Raw genomic sequence first — 26,301 nt, forward strand, 5'->3', positions numbered from 1 at the left:
CTTTCAGAATTCGTGAGTCTCTTGAAAGGCTGACTTAGGTCCGTATGCAACATGGGCAGTAAGAATTGTGAGCACGGAGAAGCGTCTTCTCCAGAAGTGAGGTAGGATGGCATCTACCCAACTGTGCCCAAAAAATGCTTTCAGACAGTGTCCTCCCCTCTCTCCTGTTTTTTAACTCATCCTGAGAACTCCCAAGAAATATTATGGGTATGAAGTAAATTCAGTTACTATTGTTTTCTACTCACTAAATGTCTCATCTTGTTTGACATTGGTATGTGATACCATATGCAAAATTGGTTCGGGTTTCCATTTGGAAAAACTCTGTGAGAAACTTGTTATGCCAGGAGGTCACCGTGCTTCATGTGGGGAGCCTGCAAATGTGCCCCACACTTGTGCCACCCACTTGCCTAGGCTGGCACTTTCTTTTTTTTTTTGAGACGGAGTCTCACTCTTTCGCTCAGGCCGGAGTGCAGTGGCACAATCTCGGCTCACTGCAAGCTCTGCCTCCCAGGTTCACGCCATTCTCCTGCCTCAGCCTCCCGAGTAGCTGGGACTACAGGCATCCACCACCGCACCTGGCTAATTTTTTGTATTTTTAGTAGAGACGGGGTTTCACCGTGTTAGCCAGGATGGTCTCCATCTCCTGATCTCGTGATCCGCCCGCCTCGGCCTCCCAAAGTGCTGGGATTACAGGCATGAGCCACCACGCCCAGCCACAGTCTTATCTTAATTGGCCAGAAGAGTTGTACGGGCTCCTGAGGCTTGGGAGAGCTGGATTTAAAATAACAGGCTTTGATACCTGAGGCAAATGATGCCTTTCGTATAAAACCGTACAACTGAGGAGACAAGACAGTTCCAGCCACTGTGGCATCACAAAGCACAGGTGATCAATTGCTCTTGCTCCTTCAGGTCTGCACTATGTGTATCTTTTGTTGTTGTTGTTGTTTGGAGACGGAGTTTCGCTCTTGTTGCTCAAGCTGGAGTGCAGTGGCGTGATCTTGGCTCACTGCAGCCACCACCTCCCGGGTTCAAGCAATTCTCCTGCCTCAGCCTCCCGAGTAACTGGGATTACAGGAATGTACCACCACACCCAGCTAATTTTTTGTATTTTTAGTAGAAATGGGGTTTCACCATGTTAGCCAGGTTGGTCTCGAACTCCTGACCTCAGGTGATCTGCCTGCCTTGGCCTCCCAAAGTGCTGGGATTACAGGTGTGAGCCACCGCGCTCAGCCAGCACTGTGCATATCCTACTCCAAACCCCTCTCAGACCAACACCAACAGTATTCATCTGTTTGTTGACAGGGCTCTTTGAAGGATAGAACTTGTGTCTTACTAGTTATTCTCTCCCTAGGTTCTGATGTAGTACCCAGTAGTTCCTGGAATATAGAAGATGCTCGGTAAACATCATCTGGGTGATGGGGGTAGTGATAAAAGTATTGCATATAATTTTGGCTAGTTTAGAATCTGTGTTAGGCTGTTCTTGCATTGCTATAAAGAAATATCTGGGGCTGGGTAATTTATAAGAAAAGAGATTTAATTGGCTTTTGGTTCTTCAGGCTGTTCAGGAAGCATAGTGCTGGCATCAGCTTCTGGTGAGGGCCTCAGGAAGCTTACAGTCATGGTGGAAGGTAGAGGGGGGAGCAGGAGTGTCACATAGCAAGAGAGGGAGCAAGACAGAGTCCATGGCAAGATGCCACACTCAACCAGATCTCACGAGAACTCACTATCACGAGAACTCACTCATTATCATGAGAACAGCATCAAGCCATGAGGGATCCACCCATGACTCAAACACCTTCCACGAGGCCCTACCTTCAACACTGGGAATTACATTTCAACATGAGATTTAGAGGGGACAACATCCGGACCGTGTCAGAGACTCAAAAAAACAAAAACAGAATAGTAATTTTCCCAGTTACATGATATTCTAATCAATGGAAAAGAAAATGTATGTGTTTTTCATGTTGATTATTCATGGAGATCTATAGGTGCCTCTTTGTCTAACAAGACTGCCATTGGAAGTCTTCCTGCTTATGGAAAAATGATGGATTTTAGATTTAAATCCCCATATTTTCATAGCTTTTACTCCTAAACTATGCTCTTCATTAAGAAGCTTCTCATCATTTGTGTCTCAGCCAAGTGTCCCCTCCTTGGACAGGCCTCCCCCAAATGTGCCACCAAGCTTCACAGTCACATCACCCTGTTCTGCTTTCTGCAGAAGACTTAATCACTCCTTGTATTTTCTTGTTTATTCATTTATTGTCTTTTCTTTGATGTAAAGCTTCATGAGAGCAGGGCCTTGTCTGCCTTACCCACTGTTGTGCCCCCATCACGTGGCAGGCAGTAGTCACTTATCAAATACATTGTGGTAGACTGCTGAGTGGACAGTGCTTCAGGTAAACTCATGAGAAAAGGAGACATCTCATCTGTGCTAACCTTCTTTGCCAATTCTGCAGTATCAAATAGAAGTCCCATTCACCACTGGAGGAGGGGGGACAATATTTTGTAATAAAGAAAAAATGTTACCAACAAATGTCCTTTGCTTCTGCTCCCTGCTTGGCCAGCCATACGAATTTAAAGTGGTGAGGGGTTGTCTGGGCTTGCCTTTGGTTGTGAAATATACACCCCGAAACCATCTCAGATCCGAGAGCCATTAGTGCCACATTGTGTGGGGTCTCTGCATGCATTGCGTAGGGGGTAGCAGGCAGAGAACTTCAGAGCTGGTTGGCTGGCCTGCTCCGTGGGCAGCCGGGCCCACTCACGCACTGTGGGCCACCAAGATTCATGTTTGTGCCTTGGCAAAATTATGAATGGCCACGTATCAGGAACTTTAGAGGTGCTTAGGAATTGTCAGAGCTTATTTCACTCAAGACTGTCAGGAAACCACGCTATTGAGTACTGGGGAAAGATGCACACAGCTGCAGGAGGGACCAGGGGAAGGGGAAGCAAGGGACATGAATCTCACATCCCAGCTTGTGAATCAGGGCACTGGCCGCCATCCCCTCTGTTCTCATTGCATTTTACCCCTCTTGTCTACTGTGTTATTTTTCTCTTTTCCTGTCTCCTGTTATCGCCAAGTAAGGATCTTGCTGTATAGTGGTCTTAGGGGAAAAAGTAGCACATAGAATGTGTGTTAGGCTTGATTTTAGCCTTCAAGAATGCCAGAAGCTGGAATGAAGGATTGTTTCTTTATAAACACAAGGAAAATTCACGAGTTGGCATTTCTTAGTAAAACATGATGAACAGAATGTACTTTCTGTAGAAATGGCCGTATATCTGAATAGAATTCCATTCCGCTCCCTGATGCTTCCCCTCCAGTGAGGGAAGGAGGGAGGACAGTGCTGCAGTGGGCCCAGATTCCAGCCTGCCTGACCTCCGCGGCCCTCACAGGGCTATGCCGCTCTTGCACCATTTCCTGAAGAGCCCAGCCATGTGGAAATCAGTGACAAAAGTAATTGCTGCCTCCATATTTAATTTCTTTACACTCGGTGCAGAAAACTTGCCTTGAGCAAAGCAGCATATGAGTTGCAGAGAGAGAAGGAAGTGTTTTTTAAGTGAAGGAAGATTCCTGGGCTTCTTTACCTTTCTACTTGAGGGTCTTTCTTTACCTTTCTGGAACCCTTTCTTCCTAAGCAACTGAGACAGGACCCGACAGCCAGTTCAGCCCAGTCTTTGCCCAGTAGGGAGCAAGGATGCTCCTGGGAAACAGTGAGTGCTGGGTGCCCTCCTTCCCACCTCCCACTCCTGTGTTGCTGCTTCCCTCCTCTGCTGGTTAACCTCTTGGCAAGGACAAGCACATCACACACAGAACAAGTAGAACAAGGAAGAACCAGTGTTGTTTCAAAGAAGAGCATGTGGAGAAGGGAGGGTGGAAACAATGTGGACAATATATCCATTACTGGGTTCCCTTCAAAATAGAGGCAGGGAATAATTAGGTGGAATATTACCCCAACTTCTAAAGGTGGTAGGTAGCATGGAAAATTGGCGTAGCTGTAACTGTTAGAGATCTGGGTAAGAGCTGCATTTGTCCAGAGTCTCAAAAGTCTGCCCGTCTCCGTCAAGGCCAAATTTACTAGCTGTCTTAGTCCAGATGCCAGCATTTCACAGCTACCCAAAAGGATGTGGGAATAAAAATTACAGGTGCATTTGGTTAATTATGCCCCCTTACTTAACATAATTGCAGGCTCAGACAGCCAGGTGGTCATTATTTTGATTGGTCTAATTAGTCAGATGTGTTCACAAGCAGCTGCATGCAGTGTTCTGGGCAGGTTCAGAAAAGGCACATTAAAGTCCAGTTGAAGCCTTTTTAGAACTTGTCCTCAGATGCGTAATAAGTTCTTAACAACGAGTATTATTAATGACATAAACACTTAAGTACCTTGATGAGAGTTTAAGGAGAAAAAGAAATGGAAAAGGTCCATTCATAGCCAGAGGAAAATCACCCAACATTGAATACAGGATGGGTGAGTGGTTTCTGCTTTAGCCATTGATAAAACTACCTTACTAAGTCAGAAAGGTAATCCAACCACTATGTGTGTGCTTTGTATATAAAATAGCATCCTCAGTCTCATGTATTGATAAAAGCAAAGTTGGTCTTACTACATTTTTGTAATCAATTGGTATTTGAGGCATCTCAAGTTTGTGGTGCTCAGCTTAGAAGTGTTCCTCAGTAAGCTTTATGAATCAGGACGGAGATTGCTCCAATACTTCTTACAGCAACGTAAACCCTGCAACACTTTTAAAAAGAGGAAGGTCTCCCCTGAAGAAAATGAGGATTTATCTTGCAATAGTCAGACCTGGATGTACTCAAAAGAAGCCCCCTGGAAGAAAACCGCGTAATTACAATAGTGTACAGAGGCTTGATTCTAATCTTCCTGCCATCCCTGCCCTTACATGCTGGCCAACCTCTCACTAGTGCAGACTCGGCTGCTTTTTACAAACCTCCATTTTTCCAGCTAGATCCCTTTTGGGCAACTGCAGCCTCATGTTTTCTTTTTCCATTAAGAGCAGGAAAAATTATCTTGGCCACTTTGGGAGGGGGTGGTGGTTCCTGTGCTGACTGACTCACTGGGAGGGGATGGCATTGCCTGTGCTGTGCTCCGACTGACTGACTCCTGACTGACTCTGGGAGGGGCAGTGGTGCCTGTGTTCTGACTGACTGACTCTGGGAGGGACAGTGGTGCCCGTGTTCTGACTGACTCTGGGAGGGACAGTGGTGCGCGTGTTCTGACTCACTCTGGGAGGGACAGTGGTGCCCGTGTTCTGACTGACTCTGGGAGGGACAGTGGTGCCCGTGTTCTGACTGACTGACTGACTCTGGGAGGGACAGTGGTGCCTGTGTTCTGACTGACTGACTCTGGGAGGGACAGTGGTGCCCGTGTTCTGACTGACTGACTGACTCTGGGAGGGACAGTGGTGCCCGTATTCTGACTGACTGACCGACTCTGGGAGGGGCAGTGGTGCCTGTGTTCTGACTGACTCTGGGAGGGACAGTGGTGCCTGTGTTCTGACTGACTGACTCTGGGAGGGGGCAGTGGTGCCCATGTTCTGACTGACTGACTCTGGGAGGGACAGTGGTGCCTGTGTTCTGACTGACTCTGGGAGGGACAGTGGTGCCTGTGTTCTGACTGACTGACTCTGGGAGGGACAGTGGTGCCCGTGTTCTGACTGACTGACTCTGGGAGGGACAGTGGTGCCTGTGTTCTGACTGACTGACTCTGGGAGGGGCAGTGGTGCCCGTGTTCTGACTGACTGACTCTGGGAGGGGCAGTGGTGCCCGTGTTCTGACTGACTCTGGGAGGGACAGTGGTGCCCGTGTTCTGACTGACTCTGGGAGGGACAGTGGTGCCTGTGTTCTGACTGACTGACTCTGGGAGGGACAATGGTGCCCATGTTCTGACTGACTCTGGGAGGGACAGTGGTGCCCGTGTTCTGACTCACTCTGGGATGGTGCCTGTGCTGTGACTGACTGACTGACTCTGGGAGGGACAGTGGTGCCCGTATTCTGACTGACTGACCGACTCTGGGAGGGGCAGTGGTGCCCGTGTTCTGACTGACTGACTCTGGGAGGAACAGTGGTGCCCGTATTCTGACTGACTGACCGACTCTGGGAGGGGACAGTGGTGCCTATGTTCTGACTGACTGACTCTGGGAGGGACAGTGGTGCCCGTGTTCTGACTGACTGACTCTGGGAGGAACAGTGGTGCCCGTATTCTGACTGACTGACCGACTCTGGGAGGGGACAGTGGTGTCTATGTTCTGACTGACTGACTCTGGGAGGGACAGTGGTGCCCGTGTTCTGACTGACTCTGGGAGGGACAGTGGTGCCTGTGTTCTGACTGACTGACTCTGGGAGGGACAGTGGTGCCTGTGTTCTGACTGACTCTGGGAGGGACAATGGTGCCCGTGTTCTGACTGACTCTGGGAGGGACAGTGGTGCCTGTGTTCTGACTGACTGACTCTGGGAGGGGCAGTGGTGCCTATGTTCTGACTGACTGACTCTGGGAGGGGCAGTGGTGCCCGTGTTCTGACTGACTGACTCTGGGAGGGGGCAGTGGTGCCCGTGTTCTGACTGACTCTGGGAGGGGGCAGTGGTCCCCGTGTTCTGACTGACTCTGGGAGGGACAGTGGTGCCCGTGTTCTGACTGACTCTGGGAGGGACAGTGGTGCCCGTGTTCTGACTGACTCTGGGAGGGACAGTGGTGCCCGTGTTCTGACTGACTCTGGGAGGGACAGTGGTGCCCGTGTTCTGACTGACTCTGGGAGGGACAGTGGTGCCCGTGTTCTGACTGACTCTGGGAGGGACAGTGGTGCCCGTGTTCTGACTGACTCTGGGAGGGACAGTGGTGCCCGTGTTCTGACTGACTCTGGGAGGGACAGTGGTGCCCGTGTTCTGACTGACTCTGGGAGGGACAGTGGTGCCCGTGTTCTGACTGACTCTGGGAGGGACAGTGGTGCCCGTGTTCTGACTGACTCTGGGAGGGACAGTGGTGCCCGTGTTCTGACTGACTCTGGGAGGGACAGTGGTGCCCGTGTTCTGACTGGCTCTGGGAGGGACAGTGGTGCCCCTGTTCTGACTGACTCTGGGAGGGACAGTGATGCCTGTGTTCTGACTGACTGACTCTGGGAGGGACAGTGGTGCCCGTGTTCTGACTGACTCTGGGAGGGACAGTGGTGCCCGTGTTCTGACTGACTCTGGGAGGGACAGTGGTGCCCGTGTTCTGACTGACTCTGGGAGGGACAGTGGTGCCCGTGTTCTGACTGACTCTGGGAGGGACAGTGATGCCCGTGTTCTGACTGGCTCTGGGAGGGACAGTGGTGCCCCTGTTCTGACTGACTCTGGGAGGGACAGTGATGCCTGTGTTCTGACTGACTGACTCTGGGAGGGACAATGGTGCCCGTGTTCTGACTGACTCTGGGAGGAACAGTGGTGCCCGTGTTCTGACTCACTCTGGGATGGTGCCTGTGCTGTGACTGACTGACTGACTCTGGTTTTGTTTCTGTTCAGATGAGTTCTGGTTCTCCGATGGGTCCTTATCAGATAAGTCCAAGTGCGCAGATCCCGGCCTGATGCCCCTCCCGGACACAGCCACAGGGTTAGATTGGACCCACCTCGTGGACGCTGCACGGGCATTTGAAGGTAAAGACTCACCAGCCTCTGGCCTCACCCCTTATCCTGGGAGTGCTTTCCTGCAGGGCCTATGCGGCATCTTAGGGGAGCCCGTCTGTCTCCCATCGTCTGGTCAAAGTTTTGAATGTTTTGCCTTGTTGGATGATGAAAACAAGCAGGGGCTGGCTTGGGCTGTGAGGACATTTCCTGAGGGAGATCATGTCATTTAGTAAAAGGAGGACTAGGCAAGAAATCTGAAAACCTGAATTCTAGCTCTGGCACCATTTGTGACCTGGGTGGGACCTCTGTTTCCTATCTGAAAAGTAGAGGTGATTGTATGGAGAGCACCTTGCGTCTTTCCTCATAGCGTACTGAGGTATAATGTGGGGGACACATTTAGGAGGCGGGAGCTGCTGGGCTTCGCCGGACGAGCACAGGCCGAGGAGTCCATTCACCTGGCGTAAACACAGACTCCAGCGTGATTGGCTTGACCCATGCAAGTGTCTCTGCCTGTCGAGGCCTCGGCTTCCTCCTCTTAAAATGTGGGTCAGTGAGGGTAGGTGGGCTAGCCAATCTCTAAGAGCCATCCAGCTGCCACACTGTCTTCTGTCATTTTTGGTTGAGGCTACCCCTTCAGGAACACCTTTGTCCAGCTCACAGATAAAGGTAGACAAAACAAGGAAGATGCTTGCTTCACGTGCAGCCTCAGGACCTTACGGTGATACTGTGTAAACCTGGGGCCCTCGGGATCGTGACTTATGACTTTTTGCCCTTTGCCGCTGCATTCTTCAGTGAGTTTTTACGATGGCAGGCTCTGGCACTGGGGAACCTGGCAGCTAGGACTGACAAAGGAGGCAGGATCATTTTAGTAGGGGCTGTTTAATGCCCTGCGCTCTGTGAGACTCTCATGGTGTAACTGAGTCACAGCATCCTGGAGGTGCCCGAGTCCACTGCTGCCTTCTCAGGCCTGAGGGCCCTTCCTTCTCTTTCTCACTCCCCATTTCTTTTCCCTTCTCAGTCTCTGCTAGCACAGCCCCATCACCTGTGACACCAGGCCTCAGGAAACAAAATCAAATTCTTTTCCCAGGATGGGAGGTGCATTTGAAGTCAAAATGCAGAAGGTTGAGGGTTCACTGCCCCTCATCTGTGACTAGCGTAATACGTTAGGGAGGCCTGATGGTGGCTTCACTCTACCCAGTTGGTATCAGTGCCTCTGGTTCTGAGCCTCTGGGAACAGGAGTTGGAATCCACTCTCAAGTGGACACAAGGGAAGTAGGTAAAAGGCAGCTTGCTAGGAGGAAGCTTCTACAACATGAATATGCGCTCACTGCTCCCTAAATGGAAGGAATGAGACTGCTTTCTTTACAAACCACTCACTCCTTGTAGAAATTTCAGAAGAGCCGTCTGCCTGTCTGCCTTGTGGGGAGACCCTCATTCTCTGATGCTACCAGAAGTTAGTTGCATATTTTAGAAGCCCCAGGCTGGTGGTCTAGTTGTTTCCTGGGCTCCCCATGCTTCTAGCACTTTCTTGGGCATGACCCAGCACCAGAGCACAGGGACGCTGTCTTTACCTCTGTCCAGAGCAACCCAGAGGGGAGGTAACACCATTTTCTCTTTCCCTGGGGTGTTCTTTACACACTACAGTCTCTCACTCTGACCAGATCTTTCTGCCCCAGGAGAGATAAGACCAGAGATAAGATCTCTGTGTGGCCTCACTGTGTAACTATCTGCAGAGTACTGAACGCACTGAATTCTGCTTCATTCGCATGCCTGTCTCTTAAGAGAAGGCTGCCTCTTTTATTATTTTATCTGTATTTATCAAAAATATATATCAAGATAACCAAAGGAGAAGCGCTAGTAACAAGGAGTAAGTAGGTATTCAATACACACAGTTTTACACAGCCCAGAACTATCCCAGCTCATAGCACAGCTCTCAACCTCTTATATCCTTTTGCATTTTGTGATCACCTTTCAGATTTCAAACAATATTTATCACCTTATCTCTGTATCTACCCTTGTTTATGTCTTTACTTGGTTCCCTTCCACCCCTTTCAAATGTTCCTTCAGAATAGAATGACTGCTAGAAAATGCATTTTTTTTCCAGGGGATTAGAGAAGGCAAAATGGTGCATGGACTGAATGATCAATTTAGGGATTTCGGTCATAACTTCAGCCATTTCTGGGCCATAGGCCTTTGGACAAGTCACTTAACTACTATGACATCCACACTTTGTCCCAATACTCTTCTAGGTCTTTTACAAATATGAACTTGGTGAATGTTAAATAGTAATCCTTTTGGACATGTGCTGAATTAATTTGGGCTTCAGTCTTCTCATCTGTAAAATGAAGAACCAAAGAACCTGTAAGGAAAGCTTCATCTAGTCCTAAACCTCTAGTTCTGTGGTTTCATTATCAACAAGTATTTCTAAGCTGAAGTAAGAGTATGGGTGGTAGTTGGCACAGAAGGGAAAAAGTATGACATGGAAATTCTCCCTAGCCAGTGCCCTCAGGTACATGAATGCCTAAATTAAACAGAAAATAATGTAATATTCTATTTGCCAAAGGAGAAGACTTTGGTTATCTGAGCTTTAACATTGATAAAATAATGTGGAAGGAGTTACCACTGACCCCTAACATTGATAGATAAAATAATGTGGGAGGAGTTAGCATTGACCTCTAACATTGATAGATAAAATAATGTGGAAGGAGTTAATGCTGTGTTTAATTTTTGATGCTGCTCCATAGGGTGGCATGTCATGGTGAGATAGTAGCCAGCTTATGAAAATTCGGTTGAGTATGTGTACCTCCTTTGGCTAATCAGGTTCCCTTGTATCAGCGTTGCCTCAGGTTATATCCCAGTGACCTGCTCCCCTGTCTCGTGAGTTGCATGGTGGTGATGACCGTGATCAATCTCCTTAGCACTTTTAAAGAGAAATGTCTTCAGGTAGATAACCCAGTTGCCCTGCTCATAACTTTATCTTTTTGTACCAGTTCTCAAGGCCATTTCTGAGCTAGAGTAAACATTATAAAGAAAAGATAACCCAAAACATGTCCATGTACTTGTTTATGTTATTGCTGCAAACTAACAAAGGCAGTTCAAAAGGCTTATTGCCTCAGACTTCCCTGGAATAATCCTGTGCCCCTATTTCAGTTAGTATATCTGAAAATAGGCTTGGAAAATGGAATTTACCTGCCTATTGGATTGAGATCCCATGATCCCTATAAAATCCAATAGTGTAATTGATCCCTGGCAGACTTGCCTCTCCCCCATTGGTCTACCTCGTTTATGCTACACATTTTGGCATATGATATGTTCACCTTCATTTAAGGGCTAAAGTTGACATTGGACGCGAATTTAAGAATTTAGATTTTGCTATACCACTATACTATACCAATTTAGAGCAGAGGCACCAAATTAAGCTGTCAAATCATGACTACTTAAATGTTTAAACTCTATTCGTGCAAGGACCATAATAAACAGTATAGTTGTGGGTGAGAGTCAGGTATTCTGTGCACAAGGACTCAGTAAGCTCCCTCCAAAAAGGAGGCGTGTTTCCAGACCACATTGCTGACCATAAGGCAGTGATAATAGAATTAAATAAGAAAAAGAGAAGCAAAACACAAAAATCTGACCATTTAGAAAGTTGTAAATGTTACTGTAATAATAATTATGCTGGGAAGAATTAATGAATATGACAAGAGCAATTTTTTTAGGATCATGAAAAAGATGCTTTGTAAATCTGGACTACACCCAGAGAGAGGGTAACTTTTAAAGAAAAATATGTTTCAGAAGCATTTATTTCAATGGAAGAAAAGGGAAAATTAACTAACTTAACTGTACTTAAAAAGATTCCACAAAAACTGTGAAAGAAAAACACACAAAGAAAAGGAATGAAGTAAGTTGTAAAAAAAAAAGCAACTGGCAATTGAAATTACACTGCAATTTATAAATAAAACTAACAACCTCAATTTTTCTTTGAAGATTGATAAACCAGTAGCAAATTTGATCCAAAATATAAAAAAGTACAAATGAACCATGTTAGAAAGGAGGTTAAGTTAACATGAGAAGAAGACAGTGGGACCAAAATGACCTGTGCAGAACTGTGCCATCTCCCTGCAGAGGACAGTGGGTTCTGCCTTACCCCTCAAACCCCAGATACCTCTAGGATAGGAATGTTATTACCTCTCCCTGGCTTGGATTATGGAGACCTCGTGATCTTTTGGGGTCTTGCACTCCCCACCATAATGCAAACCAGGCCAGCCTGAACCATAAAATCTGGTCAAGACGAGACCCTGTCCTTACTAAAGAACTTGGTTTCCTGTAAATCTAAATATGTAAATGTACAGTATTAGCTGTAGAGGCAGAAGGAAACCTGTCAAAGGACAATCTAGAGATGCAAGCTCAGAACACCCTCCTTAATTCACTGTAGCACATACACACTGCCTCTGCCCACCTTGGCTGATCCCAGTTGTGGGGCTCTTTATTTACCCAGAAAATTTCTTTTCTGTCTTTAATGGTATAAGATGATGCACTTGATCACTTAATTTTCTGCAAACGTTGGCAGGCTACTTGGCTGGTTCCTTCTGCACAAAATACTGGTATACCACCCAGCTTCTGGCCCCAAGTGGATCTCAGTCCTCTATATTTTCTAATTAATATGTTCTCTGGGTGACATTTTAAAAAAGAGACATAGAGATTTTTTTAATTACTAAGGAACGTCAAGTAGCTATATAGGAATACATTTGGTGGTTAAGGTACTTAGATTATTTCTTGCAAGAAAACGTTGCAGGGAGCATAAGAAACGGTCAAAGGCCCAGGTGTGGAAGGCATTGAAAAAGTCACCCAGGAATATCCCCAAATACCAAATATATTACCTGAAAATAATAAGTTTACAGTTAATTGTTTTCAGAGTTTCAAAGAGTAATGATGCCCTTGCGTATATATATATATATTTTGAAATTCAGAAGCAGCCTTCTTGCATGAAAGGATTCTTTCCTGATAAACACGTACACACAGGAAAGATAATTATAAGACAATCTCAGTCTTTAATATTAGTATGAGAAAGCTTAGATGAAATTCAGTAGTAAATTGAAAAGATTATTCATTGTTATTGGCAAGAGTTTAGTTTAATAAAAGAAAAACTTTAATTAAAAAGTTACAGTAGGTGAAGTAATTAAAAGCTATATCAATTTGTCCCAAAAAAGTATATCTAATAGAATTAGAACCTATTTCTTCAAAAATTAAGATTTGAGAGATACCCCCAAAGACTAATATCTACTTTATTTCAAATGGTTACATAGTACTTAATAGAAAATGTTTATAAGCAGATTGCTTATGTCCAGAAACTAAGCAAGTGTACTCTTTGAGACCGTGCCCTTTAATTTTTATACTGGAATCTTTGACATTTAAACAAGGAATGCAAAGAAAAAAAGGGATAAATGTTGGAGATAAAAGAAATTTAGATAGGGTATTATACATAGAAAATACAAAAGATCAAAATGAAGTTTAATTAGAGATTATAAAATAGGTAAAGTAATTAGATATTTTGAAATATATTTTTATAAGTATAATTTCAAAGTGTTATTAATTTTTTCAGTTACCTATTGCTGTGTAACAAACCACCCCCAACATTTATGGCTAAAAACAACAATAGCTTATTATTTCTTATGATTCTCTGGGTTGACTAGGCTCAGCTGGGTGGTTCTTCTGCTCCATGTGATCTTAGCTGGGGTCACTCAGGCAGCTGCATGCAGCTGCAGCTCAGCTGGATCTGGAGCATTAAGGAGATTTCACTCACCTGTCTGTGTCTGGAATGGCTGAGGCCTAGTGGGACCCCTGCCTTCAGCAGAGTAGTTGTATTTATTCACATGGGGGCTTAAGGAATTAGAAGAGCAAAAGCAGAAGCTCTGTGATGTCTTAAGGCCTGGTTTTGAATGTCCCAGAACATTATATTCACCACATTCTATTTAGGCCAAAGTAGTTCACAAGGCCGGTATTCCAGGGGTGCAACATAGACTCTACCTCTGCCTCTTGATGGCAGGTGCACACAGGGAGGAGTTGTTGGCAGCTGTCTTTGGAGACAGCTTTCCACTGTAATAGTCACAAGACACCTTAGAAATATCAGTAAGATTGAATTAACATGTTCTTTGAGAAGTAAACCATCGGAAATATGAGAGAATTCCAAGGAACGCTTTAATATCTGAAAAGTCTTAATATGTAAGACTAGAAATGGATAGAAAGCTTCATAGTAAAGATGACGGTGCTTCCTGAATTAACTTGTAGAGTTAATGCAATTTCAAGAAAAATAGTTGAAAAACTAAATTTGCCTCCATTTGGAAAATAGGCAAATGATATTCAACCAAAAGATCTATTATAACTTAATAATAATTAAAACAGCATAATTCAAAAATAGGGATAAGAATTTTTGAAGAAAAATTAAGAGCTCAGACAGAAATCTGAATATAAGAGTTACATGGGTAAGGAATTTATGTATTCCATTTGGATTTAGGTATTTAAAAAGTCAATTTTAGAAAAAGTAAAAGTAAGATTGTGGTTTTGGAAGCAAGATTATGCTTTAATTATGGAGTAGTGAGAGAACATATAGAATGTAATATGGTCAGATAAAGGTATTTAAATATTTAGAATTATGGGAGCCTGAAAGAGAATATTAAAATAAAAGAGGAAATATTGGACTTTAGGAAAAGATTTCTAAAGAATGTGATAGGTAAAACCAGGATACCTAAAGTACGTAAAGGAACTTACCCAGCAAAAAAACACCAAACCCACAGTAAACAAATGGTCAAGGAATGTGAATATAAATTTCACAAAAGACAAATGCACAATAAATAAGAAGGTGAAAAATGTTCAACCACACATGTAAATTTAAAGAATAATGAGTTACCAGCTCACACTTTTTGAATATGAAAAATGATACAATAACTCTAGGAAGCTATGAAGAATACTCACAGCTGGTATCATTATAAAGATTATAAAGTGATCCATCTTTTTGTTCAGCAATATGATAATATGTTACTAGTGCCAGAAAACTGTACCCACCTTTTAACCAGAAATCTAATTCCTGAGAATTTGCTGACAGAAAGTTATTAAAAAGAATTAAAAAGCTTCCAATAGAAAAATATTGTGCATTTAAAAAAATTAATAAGTGATCAAATAACATATCTCTACCCAAACAGTTTAAAAAAAAAAACAAACAGCCCTTCATAGGTCTAAGAAGGCAAAAGTAAGTTGGATGCCCTGTGCCTCCCCCATGCTGTAAGGTCAAGTTTGAAAAGCTGGCGGAGTCACATTTTAGACTTTGTTTTAATGTATGCAGTTATTTTGTTTGTTGGAGGGCAAGACATGTCCTTCTTACATGTCAGAATTCCTAAGTGAAATTGGTGGTCTGTCTAGTAATAAGATCATAGTTCTGCCACCCTGCAGTGCTTATCATACCCTTTGTTACGTAGAATCATGTCAAGTTTGGGGGTACCTGATAATGTATATAATGGCTTTCGTCCCCCGTTAAACATGGTAATGGGAACAAACCCGACCAGAAAACCTGGCTATGGGTCAAACAGTGAAGCTGGGGAAGGGAAGTGGAGTCTCTTCAAAAGCTCTAGGATTTTGAGTAGCTCTCATTCATCAGAATATCAGAAAGAGGCAGTTGGTGTGTTTTTAGCATTTGTTGAATGGATAATGTTGTTTTCAGTGAACATAGGCTTCAGAGGTAAAATCACCAACTAGTGATCTTAGACTCTGGATTCCATGTTGCTGCCCCACGAAGGCCTGTCCTCCTAGGTTTCCAGACTTCCCCAGTTGGTGGTAGAGATCGCCATCTTCCCATAGCTGTTTGGGAGCATGGATGTGTGTGTGCTCCTGTGCAAATATCAATGTGAAAGACACATGCAGAGTTAACAATTCACATTCCAGGCACCACTGTGGCAATGAAATGCTCCACATAACCGTATTTTCCAAAAATTCAAAGTCTGTATCTTTAATTTGTTGTGTTCTTTAGGCCCTTGGTTTCTTAAACAGAGCATAATAAACATCCCTTTTTATGATGAGAACTTTTTCTGTTATGAAGCTTCAGCTTAAAGTTGATAAAGTTGTTACAGTTATTGATATTTGACCACTGTGTGTATGAGAGAGTGTGTGTATGCAAGTATAAACAAAATGTGACTTACTGAGTAACTCCTAGTGGTAACATAATTAGTGAAAAAAAAAAATGGAAAGAAAAATGACTACCACATGGATGAAAAATGCAAAGTCAAATTTGGAATAGTAAATCCATTTAAATTATCTCAAAAGTAAATTGAAATGGTTTCAGGCCAATGCAGTAGTTGTTTCTTAAATAAAGAATAATTTCAGGACTTTTTCTTGTTAATTACTCATAGGCAGATACTAGACCATTATCTTTCTACATGCATGGATGGGCTTCCAAAAGTCTAAACCAGAGAATTTTAGGTGGAAAACAGTACAGTGCAGCCTTTTTTCCTTTTCTAGTGGCCAGTTAAGTCAGTTTTCTGCAATGCAATAAGCACAGGTGTCAGAATCAAAACTTTTGATTTTCTACATGTAGCTACAAAACCTTACTTTGTCTTTAGTTTGCAGTTCTAACAAAGACATATTGGAACAGCTTTATTTGTGGAAATAGGTTTAATTTCAACTAGCCTCCTACTTGGATGTCCCATTTGGCATGTATCTGGGGCAGGCACTATTGTCCTATTCCTCACCCTCAACAGACATGACGCATTGATCAGACCATTCACCCCCACCAGTCCAGCCTTGGCCTTATGTTGGACAGACATAACACGTTGATCAGACCATTCACCCCCACCAATCCAGCCTTGGCCTTATGTTCAATAGACATGACATGTTGATCAGACCATTCACCCCCGCCAATCCAGCCTTGGCCTTATGTTCCTGGTGCTGCAGGCATCCTAGACGGGGTCATGGGAGTGACTTGCAGTCATCTGTTTTGCCATCTTGGCTCTAGGATTTGGAATAGCCTGTTGACTATTCATCTTCTTGTTTAGTGCTAAATGCACTAAAAATAAGAAACTGACATTGAAATAAGGTTTTTTAAAAGATTATTTTAAAGGATGGATTGTTTTGTGTGTCAGCCATGCCCAGCGTTCCACCTTAGCCAGATCTGCTCTCACGGGAAAGAAAACCGAAGAGGCTCCACGTGTGGAGTGTGGGTGATTGGATCTGTACCAACCGTGACCACGTACATGAAGCTCCTACTCTTGCGCCTGTCTTTTCTGATGGTTTTGTTGGTGCCATTTGATTCTATCTCAGTAATTGCTTGATTATTGAATATTTATCATCAGAAATAAGCTGAAGGGGCATAAAGCTTCCACTGGAAACTGTCTCTAAGATTAGCTATTTTATAAAGTAGTTTGGTGTCTGTACTTAATCAAATAGCATCCTCTTTGCATTTCAGCCTCCCAGGCTTTTCAATTCGAAAGTGAAATCCTGTTTGTGAAATTACATTGCTGGCAAAACTCTAGTTTTGGCTTCTTGCCTCCTGACCAGTAGGACCCTGTTTCTCCCTAGGGGATGTCTGAATGACTGCCTGTAGGAAATTCTGTTTCTGTTAAATATGTGGGTATTTTATCAATTAAGGTAAAAACAGTTGAAGGAAGCTAAGGCATGTTCATCCATGTATTTAGACTTCACCACCAGACCCAAATACATTGAGAAAGAAACGTAACTGAATTATCACTGGCTTGCATAAAACGAGGATGAGTCAATGAAACTCCTAAAGAGTTAGACAAATTTTTATCCATTTTCTTTTCCATTCCTTTTCTGGTCAGTAAAGTCACTATGGAATAAAAATATATCTCCTAAAGATTTTTTAAAATGTGATGTGTTCCCATATTCTGGGCTCTTTACAGAACAGAGGGTTATGTTGGACACCACTGCAGCCCAGACCTGCCCACCCAGCCCCTAGAGCAGCTCAAGCCCAGCCAGGATTCTGCCCCCAGCTCTGCTGTGCACGTCACATCATATGTAGAAGTTGGCAGGGCCCCAATTATGTTGTTGATCTTAATTAAATAGCAAATTACTTTATGCAAAAAGCCTACTATGCAGTACCAAATTGGTAACATGATGCTCAGGAATGTATAGTTATAGAATGTTTATCATCTTATGGAAGATTCGATGTGTGGAGCTTTACAGAACTAGTTGAAAGACATCTGCCTGCCTAGGGCAGGTGTGTTAGCAAATGGAGCCACATGGATGGAAAACTCTTAATGCAGTCAGTAGCTGGGTGCACTCAGGAGGGCCCAGGCCTCTGTCAGGGCACTGACGGTGCTTTCAGCACCATGGCCACAGCCTACAGCCTTGGCTTTCCTTCATATGTTCCTGGCAGCTTCAATGTGACCATCCTTTTTAATTAACTGGAAGTGTATGACCTGCCATGAAGCAAACAAGCAGGTAGCCTCATTAGGAGGCTTGTCCAGCAGCCAGAGGGAGGCAGAGTGGGGTAAATTAAGAGCGGAGCACCCCCGACACGGATCCAAGTGCAGTCTCTCCAGCATTAACCAATTCATAGGAAAAGGACTGCCACAGCACTAACACGCCTGCTGTATACCTCAGATTCCTACTGTAGATACATACGTGTGCTCAGAAACCAAGCAGAGAGACTCCAGGGAATGAGGGTGAAGTGATCATGGAATAGATTGTGAGGTTCTCACTTCCACGTGGTTCAAAAACAGAATATTTTCCTGCATGCCATTCAGCATTTCTGGATTGCTGTTCTTGGTCAGTGCTCAGCCCCCGGAGCCGGGCCAGTCTGGCACCCATTCTTAAGACTATTCTATTCCCTTTCCTTCCGACCTCTTAAAACATTGAATGTTAAGTTCCTAGTGCCAAGAATAAAAATGTCCTTGTGCTAAGATAAGGCATTGTAGTCATACTGATCATTGGTGCTACTGCTATACATACTGAGCCCCTCAGATCTTCCTTTAAGGGTTTCTAGTGAGATTACTTAGCTAATCTCTCTTACCACCACTCTCTTTGGATTTGTGGAGTGAGTCATTTAAGTAAGCCCACAGTTGTGTATGCTCATGGTTGGATCCATGTGTATATGGCATACCACATGTCTTTGTTGTACCCTACAGCCCCGCTTCCAACCAACAGTGAAAACATGAAATGTGTCATCTCATTGCATTGGAGTTACATGATATTGGCTCTCAAGGGTTTCCGCTGGTCCATCACACACACACACTGTACTTCACACAACCGCATTTTATGGGCCCCCGAGATTCTCAAGTATAGAGAGATACTCCTGTTCATAGGAAAATTCTAAATCTTATTTCAGGTCTTGACTCAGATGAAGAACTGGGGCTGCTCTGTCACCACACGTCCTATCTAGGTGATTGTCTGGGGCTGCTCGTTGGCTCCTGATATCCTGTAACCTTTTCTGTATATTTCATGTGTCTGCACGTCTGCATGGTTATTCACGCCCTGAGGGTTGGGGGTGCACAGCAGGACATGTGTCCTGGCTGTTCTGTCTCCAGAACCTTCTCCGGGTTTGGGGAGAACTTGAGAGAGAGGTCCCTCTCCTTGGTTCTGTCAGTCGAGTCATTATCCAACTATTATTTCATGCATAGCCAGCAGCTTTGGCATTTCTTGGGATGTGGAAAGAAGAAAGCAAATTGGCTGTAGCAAATCCAGTGTCTGCTAATTGTCCCCATGGCTGTTATGTGCATAGGCCATACAGCCCAGTAGGAGGACAGCCAATCTCCATGCTTTCTCCTTCTCAGAAGCTTGCCTGAATTTGTTTTTCTTTGTTTTGCTCCAAAACAAGGCAGTAACTGGTTTGAAGGGGGGAGAAGATTTTATTTAGCTATTGCATTTCCACAAAGAAACATTGCCTTGCATTGATTACTAACCCTTCTTTCTGTGTGTGTTTCTCCCCTCCCCAGACCAGAGGGTGGCATCCTTCTGCACCCTGACAGATATGCAGCATGGGCAGGACCTGGAAGGGGCCCAAGAGCTGCCCTTATGTGTAGATCCAGGCAGTGGCAAAGAGTTCATGGACACAACTGGGTATGTGAGCCCCTGTGGACCCCTCCCTCCTGCTATTCCAGGCATGATTAGCCAAGATTCGGCTAACCGACTAAACCTGAGCCAGGCGGGCGACCATATTGCACCGTGCCCTTTCCCAGTCCTGAAGAATCCAGAGAAGGGACTGAGTGGGACTACTTGGCTCCCTGCCCTGCTGTGGGAGACCGCTCTTGGCTGCATGACCACTCTGCTCCATGGGCACACCCTGCCTGCCAAGACTTGTGACCCTGTGCCCACGGTGACGAGCCTCATTGTCAGAGAGGGCAAGAAGAGGCCTCAAGGTCAGCGTCTGCTGCCGAATTACTGCAACAGCACCATGCAGGGATAACTCGCCAATTGGCCTTCCACCTGCCAGACTGCACATGCTCACCAGCCCAGGGCATGGCCCCTCCCAGAACCTGGTCCTTGATCCGGCCTCATGCCTTCCACTGAAATATGTTGGGAACACCCCACTCTTTCCCCGATATTCATGACATGTTCATTCCCTGTGAAATGTGTATTCTTTACCTGTGTCATCCATTCTTAATTCCAGCTTCTATGTGAGCTGAATATAGAACTTGGAATCAACTTCATTAACTTGCATGTTCACATTGGTAACGAGCTTCATAATATTGTTATCATAGGGAAAGGCAAATTGGGGAAATTGACTGGTTCCCAGGACTTCATTTGGGTCTTCCTTGTCTCCATTGGATAAACCAACTTAAATAATATATCTTTTGTTTTCCTACCAACTCATTTATCTATAGCGTTTCTGCATCTCTTTTTAAATCAGTAAAGTCCCAGAATGGGCTTTCCACTAGATCAGCAATGTGGACACTTTCCCATTCTGACATAATATAATGTATCTGCTTGCTGGGCTCTAAGCACATGAAATAATTTTTTCGAGTGAAAACTTGACCAACAAAAATGCTCAATTGACTCTCTTGAATCTTTCTAATTCTATCCTTATTTGCTAGGGAGCGTTCTCCATCACCACTGACCGGGAAAGTCAATCAGCTGGAATTAATTCTTCGACAACTCCAGACTGACCTTCGGAAGGTAATCAATTGGAAGAGCATAATCAGAACTGTTTCTCTTATAAAATCAGCCCCTTATAACTACTACAGATAAATTGAAGACACTCAGGAAAGAAAACTGCCTTACACAAAAACCAATGATAAATACAAACAGGTGCTCCTGAGGTCTCACTCCATCTGCTGACCTGCAGCTGATGTATTTTGGGATGCAGGGATCTCAATGGATATGAGTAAATGAGGATGAGCCCTTGGTGTGGCTAATCTTCAGTGTGTAGTAGAAGCATGGTGAGCCAGCATTTTTTAGTTCAGTGAGTTATCAGTTGCGCCAACTGTGTATGAGCTGACCTCAGAGGAGTCCATTGCTGCCAGAAAGCCTGGTCTCTCTGAGTCCTGTCCCCTGTCTTGAATCAGCTTCACAGCCCTTAGAACTTCTGCTGTACACATCAACCTGCACATGGTCTGTCCTCAAAAGAAATTAAATTCTGTATCCCACAAATACTTGGCTGAGCCCTGTTCCATCAGCCCTGTGCTGGAGAGCCAGTTGGCTGTCCAGGGAAACGGAATGGGGTGCGGTAGCAAGCGGGAGGGCATCACAGGAAGGTTTTTGTTGTGATGGTTTGGTTTGGCTTATGAAGAAGGGAGAAATTGTAGCTGGTGAGAATGTTGAGGAAAGGATTCAGTTGGGAGGGAAATTATGATGAGGGTGAAGAGCAAGTGGGTGGAGTTCTGATCTAGTCACAAGGAGGGAGCTGGCCTTGGATAGGAGTAGGGACAGCTCATACATAGTTACCAGAGTGGAGCAGAGTATGTGTGCACATGCGTGTGTTCATATATGCACACGTTCATTCACATACACAGGGTCCAGACAGAGATGTTGGCAAATTTCTCTGATTGTTTCTTTTTTTTCTAGTCATGAGCTAAGAGTGGTGGGAAGGAGTATAAGAGCTTTGTGGATAGAGGATATGGGTGTACCACAGCGTGTAAACCAACTGGGTATATTTGGGAGACTTGCCAAAAAAAAGCTAAAGCACATTTGAATTTGGAGCATAAATTAAAGCGATACCTGTTTTCCTGGTTGTGTGTTTTTTCCCCAGTTTGGGTGACCAGCTGTCCCAGTTTGCCCGGGATGGAGAAGTTTTCTAGGATGTGGAAGTTTCCATATTAGAACCGGCAAAGTCCCATGCAAGCTGGGATGGCTGGTCACCTTATCTCCAGCTGCAAGTGTAGAATCGTTGGAGAGTTGAATTTAGCCAATATTAAAGTTTAGACAGGAAATCAAGACGAGAGAGAGAGAGAGAGAGAGAGAGAGACAAGGACCCTGGGGCGTGTACAGGGCATGAATAAACCAAAGAACCTGGAGTCCAGGCTGGTTGAAGAGAAATAATGTCACTGCTGGGGAATGGCTGGGTTGGAGGTGTTGGTGGACAGTGAAAATAAGAGTAAGATTGATAAGATTGATGGAGTCTATCATTACTGGAGGAGTGGATACTGAAGAAATTATTTTTAAAAGACTGGAGGTGGTGGTCAAGAAGTAGGAACTTGAAACTTTTAGGAAGAGGTGCAGTCATTGACAATAGCATGGTATAGGATGTGGTCATGGGAGTGGGGGTTGAGGAGGGTGGAGTTTGAAGATCACTGAGAGAAAGCGATGGAGAGGCTGAACGGCCAGAGTGTCAGATGGAATATCTCAGTGGATTCGAAATCATCAACACAGATGACAGGAGTGGGATGGGGAGAAAAGAGCAAACCAGGTTCTAGAATCTTCCCGTAATGATGGTTGGAACTGGGGATACAGTAGATAATTGCAGCCAGGAGGGGTAGCAGGTCTCATGACCTAATGGCACGTTTTTTAGAGGAGCTGGAATTGTAGGAAGGAGTGGAGATCTGGCCTGAACAATAGAGGATGCACTGTCTGCCTGCCCTACCCCCATAGTGAGCTGCTGGGGACGGTGTCCTTGGGAGGGAGCCAGGATTCACTTAGAGCACAAAGACGAAAGGAATTTCAGGAGAGACTGAGTGTGCACAAGGTCTTCATGGCAGAATCCAAGTTCCATGGATCACAATAAAAGGTTTGCAGGGATGTGGAGAGGTGGGCAGCCGAGTCGCAGCAGAGATGTGCTGAGCTGTGGGACTCAGACTGTCTTGGGACTGAGCGTCGTGGCGAGGAATGTCCGGGGAGAGTCAGTATCCAGGGTGGGCTGCAGTTGCTTCTTAGAGTGAAGTGAATCTATCCAGGGTGGGGTGCAGTTGCTCCTTACAGCAAAGTGAGTGGTCAGCTCTGATTCAGGCCTCCTCTGAGGACCAGTGTCTTTTGGGCCAGTGACCAGGCAGGTGGTATTGAGGAGGGCCTTGGAAGGGCTCAGGAAACGAGGAAGCCCTGAGGGCAGGACCAGACATGCCAAGGGTGGGGGCGTCCACTCACCTCACTCAGTGCTCCTGCACAGTGCTGGGGGTGGCATGTGGTGGCTGTAGTGGTTGAGTTAGATCCCGTTACAGAAATACCGATTGTTACAATCTGACAGTGACCCCTCTATTCATTTAGGGCAAGGCATCCCTTTCAGCAGGGGGGGAGCTGAAACTGCTGCTATACATTTTTTTATTGCTACATGTTGGAAACTCCAGATGTGATTCTTCTGAAAGTCTTGATTATTTTTACACAGTTTTTAATGGCAGACTTTAAGGGTCATTATGGAAATATAGTATAGCAGGGAAGCTTGATGGAATGAAAGACCTAAGTACATATTTTATTATAAACATATGTAACAGCTCTGCTAATTCCAATTTTCTACTTAGAAAGTTTTGTGCATTTGTCAAAAGGGTATTACCTTTAACCTCCCTGTAGTCTCCCTTTTTTGGATAGAGGGTAATATAAACTATGATGAACACCCTTCCTATATAAAGGCGATATCTTAGCACCCCATGGGAGCAGAGTGGGATGAAAGAACAGGGTGTGTGGAGTGTTCATTCCCATCCCTTTGTCATCAGCAGGAATCAGGATCAGAAAAGTCCCCTCACTAAAGAAAGTCACCCCTTCTCCCCTCAAAAAGTACATAAGTAAAAATAAGAATCAAAGATTCTCGTAGCCCAGCTTAGGAGGAATGAATGTATCGATCAGTCTCCATGACTCAGTTTATTTCTACTCTGACCAGGAAAAACAAGACAAGGCCGTTCTCCAAGCAGAAGTGCAGCACCTGAGACAGGACAACATGAGGCTGCAGGAGGAGTCCCAGACCGCGACAGCTCAGCTGCGGAAATTCACAGAATGGTTTTTCACCACCATCGACAAAAAATCTTAGCCAATCCGCACCTCATCAAGGGACCACTGGGAAATGCCCCTTGTCCCTTTGAAGTCACAAACATGTGGTTTTTCTGTGTGCTTTCAACCAATCGTAGATGTTTTTGCTGTTCCATTCTGTGTAGCACCATTCACCACAGCAGGATAGGGAGCCTCGACTCTTTCTCGGTAACCACGGCAGAGAGCAGCGCCGATGTGAAGATGAGTGAATGTAACTCCTGGTGTGAAGATGAATGTAAACCCTGGCGACAGTTGAGACCTTTTTCTTTTAGACTCTGCTAAAACAATGCTCTGGCTTGGGCTTACCTCAAGAGGGAAGATAGTTGAGTTTTATTTCCTGTATATCAGGTGACCTGGTAGAGATGTAAAGCAATTTACCATAGTTTGGGCTTTAGTATTGTAAAATAAACATGAGAACAAATAATCAGACATATACTTTAATGTTAAAGGTGCTCTATTTTTTTGGATGTACAGTAGTTTTATTTCCACAGCCACATTACCATAGCAATAAGAAAGGAGGCATAGTACATAGTTGGAAAAGCTTTGTGGGGTGATTAAAAAAAAAAAAAGCACTGTTGTGTTTAACACTAGTTCAGATGCAGTTACCTTAGAGACTTATTTATTTGCAGGAACAAATGGTGCCTGAATATTAACAGTGTTCTGATTAAAAACAAAAAAAAAGATACATATGCCTTGTAAATGGCTCACCGAGTGGTCAGTAGTCACTTCAACTCTTAGTTCACTTTTGTATAGTTGCTCTGCTGGAAAGAAATGAGAGTGAATCTGCTTACTCACTAGAACTTCCCTGTGTACTGTGAGCCAGCGGAACCACTTGTACAATGCCAGATTTGTTTATCTTTGTACAGAAGCTTTGATGAAGTGTCTTGTATTTAACACCCTTATTTAAGCTTATTTAACCTTAAATTGTTAATTTTATAAAATTTGGTTTGGCCTGCACTACGATGAGGGATGGAGGTAGCTGCAGGCTCAGAAGAGACTGAGCTTGCACAGATCAGACCGAGAAGCAGGGTGAGAGATTCTAACGACTGGATGCTGCTAGTAACACATTGTTTGTATTGCTTCACCATTTTTAACTGTTAGATTTGAGATGAACATACATTTTGCTTTTTTAATAAATGTTTAAAAGAAGTCCACATAAGAAATGGTGTTGTCAGGTGACTGTAGATTTTTTGTGATCTAACATGTCAACAGTCTGACTGTATGTGAATTTATTTCAGGTCATTTAGAACCTTGATTTGTATTAAATACTGTTCAGCTGCCTTCTCATAGAATCCCAGATCGATTTCAGGAAGGAGTACCTAGCAGTTTTTAATAGCTGCTGTGTGGCGGACACTATTCTCTGAACTTTTCATCCATCTCATTTAACCCCAATGGTATCTATCCTTCATAGGTAGGAGGTGGGGTTCCCATTTACAACCACATGAACTGTGGGTCAAGTGAAGTAATTTACGCAAGATTGCCTTTAAAAAAATAAAATAAAATAACACTTTGGTGTTGCCAGCACTTTGAGAGGCCAAGGCGGGTGGATCACCTGAGGTTGGGAGTTGAAGACCAGCCTGACCAACATGGAGAAATCCTGTCTGTACTAAAAGTACAAAATTAGCCAGGCATGGTGGCACATGCCTGTAATCCCAGCTACTCGGGAGGCTAAGGCAGGAGAATCCCTTGAACCCGAGAAGCAGAGGTTGCGATGAGCCAAGATAGTGCCATTGCACTCCAGCCTGGGCAGCAAGAGCGAAACTCCTTCTCAAAAAACAAACAAAAACAGTAAGAGTTTGAAAAATTATCAGGAAGAGGTAAACTAAATTTGAATCCAATGTAAGACAGAAGACACAAAACATGGATCCAGGTGTGAAGGGAAACACTGTAAGGTCCGTTCTTCTCAACCTTTGAAGAACAGAAAGCATATCAAGAATTCAGAGGAAGCAAACTGACTCTTAGAATTGGCCCCAAAAGGAATTTTCCATATGGGCTTCACATGAGAGGCATATTGAACAATTAACATTCTCACAGTGGATGTAGCAGTAGGCTTCCTAAGGCTGTTTCATGCAGCTGCCCTCTATGAAATGCACAGGTGCACATCCAAAATTTGCAGCCAGGGACTGGAGATTTTCAGGGAATAAGGACCTTATGGGCCACATAGATACTGTCCTTCCTCCCTCCTTCCCTTTTTTTTCTTTCCCATCAGTGTGAACCAGGCAGCATGCTAGGAGCTGAAAATCCAACAGCGATCAACCGGTCAGGGCCCCTGTGTGCACAGGCATACAATCTAATATGGGGAGACA

General features: G+C 44.5%; 1 protein-coding gene across 5 annotated transcripts in view; it reads left to right on the top strand.

The window, feature by feature from the left end:
* The window catches only part of SIPA1L2 (signal induced proliferation associated 1 like 2), a 235,123-nt gene extending 209,965 nt beyond the window's left edge, over positions 1 to 25,158 (top strand). For 4 of the 5 annotated variants that reach the window (XM_034949114.3, XM_034949112.3, XM_034949111.3 and 1 more), the window contains 5 exons: positions 7,508 to 7,639; positions 18,936 to 18,989; positions 19,543 to 19,666; positions 20,641 to 20,722; positions 23,850 to 25,158. In XM_034949114.3, the coding sequence (XP_034805005.3) occupies positions 7,508 to 7,639; positions 18,936 to 18,989; positions 19,543 to 19,666; positions 20,641 to 20,722; positions 23,850 to 23,996 (539 nt within the window). In that variant the 3' untranslated portion in view covers positions 23,997 to 25,158. The remainder of the gene's footprint in view (positions 1 to 7,507; positions 7,640 to 18,935; positions 18,990 to 19,542; positions 19,667 to 20,640; positions 20,723 to 23,849) is intronic. The other variant, XM_034949124.3, reaches the window with a different exon arrangement.
* Positions 25,159 to 26,301: the final 1,143 nt, after the last annotated feature.

The sequence above is a fragment of the Pan paniscus genome, chromosome 1, assembly GCF_029289425.2.
Source record: "Pan paniscus chromosome 1, NHGRI_mPanPan1-v2.0_pri, whole genome shotgun sequence".
Taxonomy (NCBI): domain Eukaryota; kingdom Metazoa; phylum Chordata; class Mammalia; order Primates; family Hominidae; genus Pan; species Pan paniscus.